The 12,192-nt window shown below is 45.8% G+C and overlaps 1 protein-coding gene across 1 annotated transcript in view; it reads right to left on the reverse strand.

Moving 5' to 3' along the window:
- CLCN1 (chloride voltage-gated channel 1) overlaps positions 1-11,314 on the reverse strand; it is a 60,003-nt gene extending 48,689 nt beyond the window's left edge. The window contains exons 1-3 of the mRNA XM_062009352.1: positions 11,267-11,314; positions 10,594-10,722; positions 10,207-10,298 (exon numbers count right to left, since the gene is read on the reverse strand). Coding sequence (XP_061865336.1) covers positions 10,207-10,298; positions 10,594-10,722; positions 11,267-11,314 — 269 coding nt within the window. The remainder of the gene's footprint in view (positions 1-10,206; positions 10,299-10,593; positions 10,723-11,266) is intronic.
- Positions 11,315-12,192: the final 878 nt, after the last annotated feature.

Here is a 12,192-nt window from a genome sequence, read left to right on the forward strand (position 1 = left end):
TATCCAGAGGAGCAGTGATCACAAGATGAAGACAGGTTTTTCTCAGAAAGGCATAGGGAAAGCACAAGAGGCAACAACTATGATTTACAAGAAGGGAAATTAATGACCAAGCAGGGTATGGACTAGATACTGCCAGAGGTCCCTTCCCATCCATATCATTCCATGACTCTTTTTTTTCACTTTGATAGAGACAAAACCAAAATACTGACAGACAAACGTTGATTATTAATAGAATTACGAAGACTAGGTCTGATAGCCATACAGACTCGAAAAGAAATAATTTCTTCTAGAAGCTGATAGATCTCATAGCGGCCACAGCAAAATATACCAAAATTTCCTGTCCATGTATTTTCAACAAGTAGGGCAGCTCTGAACATCTTTTCCTTGTAGTGATAGGCACAACACTACCTTGTGGTAGAGGTTCTTACATAAAAGTATTTGCAAATAGAGTGAATAGGACAGCTATAAACAGTGCTTCATAATCAGTTTCTAGGTCCTGGAACTCTGAAGACGTAAATCTATACTCAAACCACCCATTAATCTGCACTTAATCCAGAATCAATACATGCCATGCATATTCCACCTTACTAAAATCTTAAAAAGAAAATCCCTGTTACTTTAAGAAAAAGTTAGTTGTTAGTAGGCCTGTACTCTTTTTTCTTTTTCTCAGCCTTCCTCCTGGCATGCTGGGTGGCAAAGAAAACACCTCTTACTCATTGGGATTCTGAAACTGGTCCATCTCTCAGCTAAGAAAGGTTCAGGCAAAATCCCACAACACAAAAGCAGGAGATCTGTTTGCCCAGTGACTGGCTGACAGTTACAGAAGAGGACCACTACTATGTGCAGGAGGAACACCTTTCAACTCTCCAGGCATTTGTACCATGCAATCAGCACAAGACCCTAATACTGATTTCTGTAGGAAATTTCTGAAAAGGAAAGGTATTAGTTCTGTCGTCCCACTAATGGAAAGTAGGGAGGAAAATTAATACAGATCTTCAAATACACTAATAGAACTGAGTCGATAGATGACAAAGCAAGGGGAAGAGGATAGCAAGGTGGGTATGTTGGATAAGTTAATAGAAACCCTTTATCTTCAGTAGATATTACATTCTAATCTGACTTATAGTAAAATGGGCAATGGACCTCTTCTTTTCTCCTCTGCTAGTTTCAGCACAGGACAGTCTGTGAGCCAAGAAATAATGCCAGTATACAAGAGGTGACTCTCTCCCCATAGAAACCGAATATGAGAAGCTGAAAATTGTTCCCTAATAGCTGTGATTCCAATAAATGCCTGTACTTTTAATCAAACAGCAAGAAACTGAAGAACTCTTTTCTTTCTTTTCTATTGTCATTGTCAGCAGCCTACATCTTGCCCTGTAGAGCTTGGCCCTCTAATCATCTGTATCTTTTCTCCTCTCCAGCTTTGAAATTAGCAATAGAAATCTGCACAGGGATGTCTCATGACCTCAGTTCTCCAGGTCTCTTCTGCCCTCTAATATTACTTTCTGTATGACTGACATCTTCAAAAGGAAGAATCCTCTCACTGCCTTAGGACAGCACAGGGAAAGGGTCACATGGGATATTTTTAGAACAGAATCCAATGCCAGTGATGTGAGGAAGGCGCAGAGAAAAACACAGCTGTGAAACCTAACACCAGCTTCATATACACTGAGAGCAGGAACAGCAGAGAAACAGAAGAGATGCAGCAGAATACAAGAATGAGAAAAAAATATGTGAGGATAACAAAGGGTAGTAAAAGAGTAAGTACAAAAGAAGCAATAAATATCTGACAAATATATGACTAAAAGAAAATGTGAGAGAGAAACAGCAAAAGATCGAGCCAGGAGGCAAAAAAATAATAAAGTGGCCATATTACACAAATAAACAGAGATACTTTAATCTCAGAATGGATCATAGGACAACACATGGTTAGATGACTCATCAACATCTTACACAGATGATTTGTAACTTTGAAGACTGACCAGCAGCTATCGAGTCTACCATCTCTCCATCCCAAGATATAAGGGCCTCATAAGTGATTTAGGTTTTGGATTCCAACCACTGCAACAGAATTTCCAAATCAGAGGAAAACAGAAGTAATTCCCATAGCTTTTGAAGCCAGGTGATGACCTACTCTCTCTCTCTTGCTATAGACCAGCATGCCCACAGTGTGGTGGTTGCTTTATGTATGAAATCTGGTGTATGTATCATTAGTTTGGAAGTGCTCTCTGCTACTCTTCACTCACTAAACAAGAAAGAACTAACATGACTGGTGACATGGAGTGGATCATGGTAATGACACTTGATAGGAGTATGGTCCTAAAGATAGAAATTGATATGTAAATTGCTAAGACACTCAAGTCCCAGAAATGTCTCAGATGAACTTGGAGGCACCTTTATCCAGAATTGCAATCCTGTGTTTACTTGCTTCCTAATCATTCTAACTGTTCTTCACTTTTCTTGTTTTTAGAAATAATTAATCCTTTATCAAGGTTAGTGATTCAGCATCTATTTAGTACTGATGCCTGGATTAGATCCAGCATCTAGCTGTTTTCAGTAACTAGCTACTACTCTGCCTATGATTCTTAAAGACTCACATATATATGGTCATTCTTGAACAATTCCTATATTTATAGCCATTTCTTTAATGAAAGGCATTGTAGCATAGTGATCTCCTTATCTTAAATTTTATCAAGAGTGTGGTTGACTTGAATTCAATTAAATAGCTAAGCATTTGAGGTTTATCCATGCAGACACTTGAGTGATGAAACAACCACCATTTATTGCACAGTCCTGCTCTGTCCAGAAGAAAAGCAAGGCCTCAATGGCAAATATTTGGGATAAATGTATGAATAAATGAAAATCATTCAGTACATTGTCTTCCTTTCTCTCCTGAATAGTTATTTAGTAATGGACAAATACTTTCTCAGATTTATCTGAGCTCAAGTTATACAAATTATGGTCTTTTAACTCCAGAAATATGATACCAGTTTTATCTTCCCACAAGCACCCAGAAAACTGCCACTAGTCGAAAAACTCTAATTGTAAAGAATCTAAAACTGAAGATCCTAGAGATTCGTGAGTTTGTTACAGTTACAGAGGAAATATAACCATATCCCTCAAGTAGCATACCCTATTTCTGCATCTTTTGCTTTCTCTTGCTCACTTCTTTACTACTGCTTTTGTTCAGATTTATAGTATTTGCTTACAGTTCATTACCTCAGAAACCAACTCAGTTTAAATTTTTTATCTCAGAAAACAACTCTTGTCCTCCCTTCAGAAACCTTACATGTTTGTATAGTGTTTGTATAGGCCTACTCTTACTGCTTATTGCTGCTACTCGATCATGACACTGAGGATACTGCTTTTTTGTATTAGACTACAGAAAGCTGTGCCAACAGAGTTTAAATATTTCATAATCAAGAGTTTCCATTGTAATTACTGCTCCTTCAACAATGTTAATACTTGAAAAGTGATAAATGGCATTCTTAGTAAAACACTGTTGAGCCGAAGGCACATATTTGTGATGTGCCTATGTGGAGCACTAAAAAAACCACATTCATTATATAAGCCTGGATTTGAAATCAAGCCTTCAGTCATAAAGGTTATATGGTCACACTAAAGATTATATAACTCTTCATTTTTCTGTAAGGCACTACATCATACACCAGAACAGGGCTCAGCAGCAGAAAATGTTTGACTGAAAGCTACTCTCCTGATGTTTTCCTCAGATATATATTCCCAAAGGCAATCACATATTCCCCTTAGTAAACCTGGTGTTCTAGCTTCTATAAAAAACTTTTCCATCTTTCTTTGCAGTAGCTCAAAAAAGATGAGTTTCACATTTTCCTCAGTACCGACATGGTTTTCTTTTACTCCAAACAGTACTACCAAATCTTTGCATGCTCAGGTACAAATAGGCCACCATTCACCTGCACAGACCGAGAATCCATTCATACTATTCCTTAGACAACCTAGAGTGTATGATGGCAGTTTTCACTTCAAGTGACCAAAGGAAGTGGCTTTTTAGGTACATTTAAAACTGCTACCTCAGCTTGTCCAGAGAAGTGTGAAGACTCACGAGGTGCAATATTTCTTAGATCTCTAAGTTGTCAGTAATCTCTTAAAGAATATTCATGAGAAAGCGAGGCAACAGCCTGCATCCAAATACCTACACTACAAAGTGGTGCAAGGCAATACAAGGATATACTCAAAAGGTATCATAGAGCAACATGCTTCATGCTCTTACAGCACCCAGCATGATAGAATCCTACCTACATCCTCTGGGAGCTGAAATGAAGGGTAGGGAAAAGTTTCAGTGCCTTATCTGTAGCCATCTGGAAAAAGGAAACCCAGTCACATCAGCAGCTGCATTTCTATACAGCTCTACAGGCTCAGCTTCCCTATAGACTCAGCCCTGAGTCCCTCCAGCATTTTGGAACTTGTCTAGTGAATGAATTGCTTATCTCATGTATATTTTTCACCCATGGAGATTAGTAACATTTCCCTTTTTCTTACCGAGAAAAGGAAAATGTGGTCTCATTTTCTCTTGGAGAAAGACACTACTGGGGCATATGCTCAGACAGAACTCTCACAGATTCTTCCTAATGCAAACAGAGAAGCATATTTGTAGGCAAGAAAAGTGTTTTGCTCCTTAAGGAGAGAAGGGAACAGCTATTGTTTAGGAAACATTCTGTCCTCCTGCAGGTATTGTACTCACCAGAGTTTCTTGGTATCGAAACGCTTTTGTTGGAGAGGGATCCCCAGTCATATCCCCAGAGACAACGTCCTGTGGAGCAGGGGCTGTTCAGGGCAATGTCTTCCTGTCTTGCCCAGCAAAATCATGAACTGAAACAGATGTAAGGCTTCAGCTAAAATCCCACAGAGCACCCCAAGAAGAAAGGTTACTGGTGAGAGAAAGACAGAGAGGGAGAGTGTAACCAGAGACTCCCTGCCCCCTCCTGTTCAATCTGTGCTTGGACACAGCAGCCGCTTTCTTGCTTTAATATCTCTCTACTGCCTTGGCACCAGGACAGCTCAGTAAATTAACAGAAGGTAAGGTTTCCCACGCCTCTTTCAGGCAGTATCGCTCTTCACTGCATTTGGAAGGGGTCAGCAGTGAGACCATAGAAGGAATAAGGGATGACGACAAGAGAGAGAATAGGAAGAAGAGAGTGAAAATTAAAAATTACTAAAATTAGACACAAGAGAACTGTCCTGCAACTTGAACAGGGTTATTCCTACAATCTGTTTCAGGGACAACACCTGGGAAGGCAAGTTCTCCTAGCAGTCCTTGGAAGACTACTCCTTATATAAATTACATGATGTCCTCACATTTAATGTAGTTTTTCTTAGAGTATACTTTAGATTATGAAGTAAACTTTACTTAAAGTATACTTTACATTATTGCCGATTCCCTGGTCGCAATCCTTCATGACATAGAAACAGCCTTCCTCACAGTCTTTGTACCTTCATGACTCATCATCCTCTGTCATAAGCAACAGTCAGCAACTTTTTCATACAGAATCACAGAATGACTGAGGTGGAAAGGACCCGTGGATGTCAACTGGTCCAAATTCCCAGCTCAACCATGGGACACCTAGAGCCAGTTGCCTATCAAAATTTCATATTTTCTTCTTGTGTCAATATTGGATTTTTTCTTAATCTCTGATAAGAAATAACATGAGGACATGGAATATCGCAAAAAAAGCTATACTTAATAAATTGTTATACCTAAAATCCAGTCAAAGATGCTAAACAGCAGTCAGGAAGGGTTTATGGGATGTAGAAGATCCTGGAACATCAGTAGGGGTGCAAAGTATGATGGTCCTGCCTCCTGCTCTGAGCCTAATAGAGTAGGAAAGCTGAGGCTACGGGCTTTCCTGTAACTCAGGATGCTGTTCAGAGACCTACAGTTCACCCTGAAAGTTACAGAAATATCTGCAGCCCCACCTTTCCTACTCTTACAGAGGTCCCAGAATAGCCTATCAGCCAGCACAGGGCTAACTTCCTAGCAGCTTCCCTGTGGGAGCTATGTCCAACTGATTGCATTTTGCCTACTTGTCTCAGACTGAAAAAAACCAGGATAGTATTCAGAGAATACGTTTCACAGTGAGAGGAACAGGAAAGTCCACCGCCCCAGCTTTCATACTCTGACAGTGAGGCCCTAGGGTTGTCTGTCAACCAGCACAGAGCTACATTCCTAGTAGCTTCCCCATGGGAGCTATCTCAAACCGTATGCATTTTGCCTGCTTGGCTCAGACAGAAAAATTCAGGGAGCTGCTCAGAGACATAGGGTTCACACTGAGAGTTACAGGGAAGCCCACAGTCCCAGAACAACAAACCCCACTGATGTAGCTTTCCCAGTCTGTTTAACAGGTTGCAAGGTACACTATCACACTGCCATCTTCCTAGCAGCTTCCCTGTGGGTGCTTTCTCCAACCATATGCATTTTGCCTTCTTGGCTCCTCTTGAAACTACAGTGTGCTGCTCAGACACAAACGGTTCACCTTCTGAATTAAAGTAAACCTCACAGCCCTAGCTTTTTTACACTGTTATTCGAGTCCCAGGGTAGCCTGTCAGCCAGCACAGTGCTACGCTGGGTAAGCAACTCTTCTGTGCTACTTACTGTGGTACCTAGCTCTAGCTTGGTAGCCCCAGCTTGTCCATTCTGTTAGTAGGTTGCAAGGTAGCCTATCAGCCAGTAGTGCTCAGAGAAATGCCACTGCCCCTGGGAGTTACAGCAAAGCCCACAGGTAGACCTTGTGACTTGCTAACAGAATGGACAAGCTGGGGCTACTTAGCTAATGCTGGGTACCACAGTGTCTAGCCAGCATAGTGCTATGTGTGAAATCTCAAAGTGAACCGTATGTGAACGGCACCCTTTATTTACAAGAGGAGCAAGCAGAATGCATGTGGTTGAAGATAGCTGCCATAGGAAAGGTGCTAGGAAAGTAGCACTGTGCTGGCTGACAGGCTATCCTGAGACTTGAATAACAGTGTAGGAAAGCTGTGTCTGTGGGCTTTCATGTAACACAGAGTAAATCGTATGACTCCGAGTAACACACTGTAGTTTCAAGAGGATCGGAGCAGTAAAAATGCATACGATTGGAGAAAGCTCCCAGAGGGTTGCTGATAGAAGGTAGCACTCTGTTGGCTTATAGTTTACCTTGTGACCTGTTAAATAGTCTGGGAAAGCTGGGTCTGTGGGGTTTACTCTACCTCACAGGGTGAAGTGTGTGTCTCTGAACAGCACACTGCAGTTTCAAGAGGAGCCGAGCAGTCAAAATGCATACAGTTAAAGATAGCTGCTATGGGGAGTCAGCTAGCAGGGTAGTAGTCTGCTGGCTCACAGGTACTACCTGTGAGAAGGTAGCAGTACTGGGTGATAGGCTACCTAGCGACTTGCTAACAGAATGGACAAGCTTGGGCTACCAAGATAGAGCTAGGTAACACGCTCAGTAGCACAGAAGAGTTGCTATCATGGTTTCACGTGACAGCCATTTCTGGTAAGGGGGAAGGGGCTGTAAAGATGGCTCCTCTAAGAAGTTACTCAAAGCTCTCCCAAGCTCTGAGCCAGACCCACTTCTGGGGCTGAGCCAATTAGACTCCTCCACAATCACTTCTTAAAAGAGGCCGGAAGAAGAGGCTGCTTCCTGTTTCTTCTTCTATCTCTTCTTCTTCTCTGGCTGGTGGTGGTGCAAGGAGTAGGAACAGTGAGAGAAACAAACAACCATGTGGACTCCAAGGTCAGTGGTGAAAGAGAGGAGGTGTGCTAGAGCAGAGACTCCTCTGCATTCTATGGAGAGGACTGGTGAAGCAGTGATTTGTTTGCATTTTGTGAAGTCCCTGCATCAGCAGCAGGGATTTATTTTGATAATGACCCCGTATGAGGGGCAGAGACTCATTTTGCTAGAAATCTTGAGCCAGGGGCAGTGATTCACTTAATTAAGGACCCCATGCCAGGGGCAGTGACTATGGCTGGAAGAGGCCGTGTCCCATGGAAGGGACCCAATCACTTCATTACAAACCCCGAGCCAGGGGTAATGATTCTCTTCATTAAAACTATGGCCGGAGGAGGCCATGTCCCATGGAAGGGGACCCTGTATCACTATGGTTGGAGGAGGCTGTATCCCGTGGAAGGGACCCAATATTCACAGAAGCTGTAAATGCGGGGAGGAACCCACGACAAAGCAGCTCAATAAACGTATGCCCAGAAGAGGCCAAGTCCTGAGGAAGGGACCCTCTATCTGCACAAACTGCAAAGAATCCACACCAGAGGAGTTTGTTAAGGGAAGGGACCCCATATCGGAGCAGGGGAAGAATGCAAGGGGTTGTCCTCATCTGAGCAGAGAGAAGCAGCAGAGCCCATCTGTGAGAGACTGACCACATTCCCCATTCCCTGTCCCCCTGAGCTGTTGGTGGGGGAGGAGGTAGAGATATCGGGAGCAGTGAGCTGGGCCCAGAAAGAAAGGAGGGATGGGGGAGGGAGATCTTAAAGTGCTGGTTGTAATTTTCTCATCATCCTACTCCCTTTTTGCTTTTATTCTGTTTCTCGTAGGTAGTAGAATAAACTTTCCTACTTCCCTCTCTGAGTACTGGGGTCTGTTTTGCCCGGAACCATAATTGTCAGTGAGCCCTCCCTGCCCTTGTCTCCATCCACCACAAACTTGGCTTATCTCTTCACTCCAATTTTGCTGCGGCCTCTGCCTTTCTATCGAGGGTGGGGATGAATGGGGGCACTGAGTGAGAGACTGTCGTGGTGCTTCTGTGCTAGCTGGGCCAAACGATGACATTTTTGGCCCCCAACATGGCATACAAGTCTGTGGGGCTTGGAGCACTGGAGATTTAATTTGAGATAAGGATACTAATTGGGAGCAGTAATGGGCAAAACATGAACTGTGCTGCTGACTGATGAGTTTTTCTTTGGCTCTACCTCTGGTGAAGGGACAAGGGGTGGATTTTTAACACCTTAAAAAGGGATCAGTAAGATCCAAGCAGAGAAATTCACACAGTAGGACATAGCTCCTACAGAAGTGCTGTTAGAAAGGTAGCATTGTGCTGTCTGAGAGAATACCTGGATACCACTCTAACCGAGTACAAAAGCTGTGGCTACGGGCTTTCTTCTAACTCTCAGGGTGAATCGTATGTCTCTTAGCGGTGCCCTGTATTTTCAGAAGAGCAGTACAGGCAAAATGCATGTGCTTTGAGATAGCTTTCACATGAAGCCTGCTAGGAAGGTAGCACTATGCTTGCTGATAGCCTACCCTGAGACCTCTCTCTAATACCGCAGGAAACCTGGTCCTGCGACTTTCCTGTAACTCAGCGTGTATGGTATGTCACTGAGCAGCAGGTAGTATTATCAATTAAGATCCAAGCAGAGAAATGCACACAGTAGGACACAGCTCCCACTGGGAAGCTGTTAGAAAGGTAGCATTATGCTGTCTGAAAGAATACCTGTGTCTAGTGACCTGCCAGCCTTTAGCTTTGGCTTTCGAGGGGCTGGCTCAGGTGATGGACTGACCCTCAGACACAGCTTTCAGTGTTGGTTCCCATGACCTTTCAGCCTTCAGCCTTGGCCTTCAGGGGGTGGCTCGGGTGATCGGCCAGAATTTGACTTCACCATTGGTTGGTGGCTGTGTGGCCGGCTGGCCATTGGCTTTGACCTTTAGGGCTTGGCTCGGGTGGCCTTTGGCCTTCTTTGTCATCTTTGGCCTTCAGGGGGTAGCTTGGCTCACCAACCAACCTTCGACTTTGGCCTTGGGGGGTGGCAGGGATGACCAGCCGGCATTCTGCCTAGGCCTTTGGAAGGTGGCTTGACCAGCCAGCCTTCGGCTCTGGCCTTCAGGGAGTGGCTCCTGTGACTGGTTGGCCTTTGGCTGTGGCCTTCAAGGGGTGGTTCAGTTGACCAGCTAGCCATTGGCTTTGGCCTTCGAGGCATGGCTTGGATGAACAGCCCAACTTCAGCTTTGTTCTTCAGAGGGTGGCTCAGGTGACCAGCTGGCCTTCGGCTTTGTCCTTCGGAGGGTGGCTCGGGTGACCGGACAGCCTTTGGTTTGGTCTTCGTAGGGTGGCCCGTGTGACCGGCCGATGTTTGGCTTTGGCTTTGGGAGGTGGCTTGAGTGACGGGCCAGCCTTCGGCTTTGGCATTAGGGAAGTGGCTCAGGTGACTTGGAGGCCTCCAGCTTTGGCCTTTGAGGGAGCTACCATCTCAAGGCCAAAGCTGAAGACTGGCCAGTCACAGAAGGCACCGCCCGAATGCAAAATCCAAAGGTTGGCCAGTCACCCAAGCCAATTCCCTAGGGCCAAAGATGAAAGTAGTCGGGTCACCAAAGATACCTCCCAAAGGCCAAATCTGAAAGCTGAACAGTAATAGAATCATAGAATGGTAGGGGTTGGAAAGGGACCTTTAGAGATCATCTAGTCCAACCCCCCTGCAGAAGCAGGTTCACCTAGATCAGGTCGCATAGGAACATGTCCAGGCGGGTCTTGAAGACCTCCAAGGAAGGAGACTCCACAACCCCTCTGGGCAGCCTGTGCCACTGCTCTGTCACCCTCACAGTAAAATAGTTTTTTCTTATATTTAAGCCTCACCCTAAAGGCAAAAGCCGAACGGAGGCCAGTCACCCGAGCCACCCCCAAAGGCAGAAGCCGAAGGGTGACGTCACCAGAGCCACACCTGAAGGCCAAAGCCAAAGGCTGGCCGGCCATCCGAGTCTTGCCCTGAAAGACAAAACCGAAGGCCTCCGTTAACCCGAACCACTCCCCGAAAGTTAAAGCCGAAGGCTGACCAGTCACTTGAGCCAACCCCTAAAGGCCGAAATCAAAAGCCTTCCGGACACAGGAGCCAGCCACAGAAGGTCAAAGCTGAAACTTGTCCAGTCTTGGAAGCAACGCCTCCAGAATGCCAAAGTCAAAGGCCAGCCAGTCTACTGAGCCACTACCCAAAGGCCAAAGCTGAAGGATGGACAGTCACGCGAGCGATTCCTAAAGTCCAAAGCCAAAGGCCAGCCAGTCTGGGACCACTCCCCAAGGGCCTAAGCAAAGGCCAGCCATTCACGGGAGCCACGCCCTGAAGGCCAAAGCCGAAGGCCGGCCTCTCACCCAAGCCATCCCCTAAAGGCCAAAGCTGAAGGCCAGCCGGTCACAGGAATCCCCCCCAAAAGGCCAAAGCCAAAGGCCAGTCAGTCTGTAAACACTCCCTGAAGACCAAAGCTGGCCACTGAAGCCATCCCCCTAAGGCCAAATCTGAAGACCAGCTGATCACCTGAGCCAACACCTGAAGGCCAAGGTAGATAGCTGGGCAGTCGTCCATGCCACCCCCAAAGGCCAAAGCCGAATGCCGGCTGGTCACTCAAGCCACTCCCAGAATGTTAAAGCTGAAGGCTAGCCAGTCACCACAGTAACCCCCCGAAGGCCAAAGCTGATAGCCAGCTGGTCACCTGAGCCACCTCCCGAAGGCCAAAGCTGAAGGCCAAAGCTGAAGGCCAGATGGTCACCCGACTGACACCTTGATAGCCAAAGCCGAAGTCCAGCTGCTAAAAGTAGCCATACCTCGAAGGTCTTAGTTGAAGGTCAGTCGGTCACCCAAGCCACCCCTTGAAGTCTAAAGATGAAGGCCAGTCAGTCATGGGAGCCACGTCCCTTGGATCAAAGCCAAAGGGTGGCCAGTACTACCCCCTGAAGGGCAAAGCTGAAGGCCCTATGGTCATGGGAGCCACACTCAGAAGGCTGAAGGCCCTATGGTCATGGGAGCCACACCCAGAAGGCCAAAGCAGAAGCCTGGCAGGTAACCTAAGCAACCCTCTGAATGCCAAAGCTGACGGCCAAGACACATCTGAAGACCAAAACCGAAGGCTGGCCGTTCATCCAAGCCATCCCTTGAAGGATAAAGGCAAAGGCTGGCCAGTCATCTATAACACCCCCCAAAGATCAAAGCTGAAGGCTGGCAGGTCACCCAAGTCACGCCCTGAAGGCTAAAGTGGAAGGCTGGCCAGTTAGCCAAGCCACTCCCGAAGCCCAAAGATGAAGGCTGGCCAGTCACCTGAGCCACTCCCCAAAGGCCAAAACTGAAGGCCAGCCAGTCACGGGAGCCAACCTCTGAAGGCTGAAGCTGAAGGATGGCTTTTTACAGAAGCCTCACCCGGAGGCCAAAGCCGAAGGCAGGCCAGTCACCTAAGCCATCCCACAAAA

The sequence above is a fragment of the Colius striatus genome, chromosome 1, assembly GCF_028858725.1.
Source record: "Colius striatus isolate bColStr4 chromosome 1, bColStr4.1.hap1, whole genome shotgun sequence".
Classification (NCBI taxonomy): domain Eukaryota; kingdom Metazoa; phylum Chordata; class Aves; order Coliiformes; family Coliidae; genus Colius; species Colius striatus.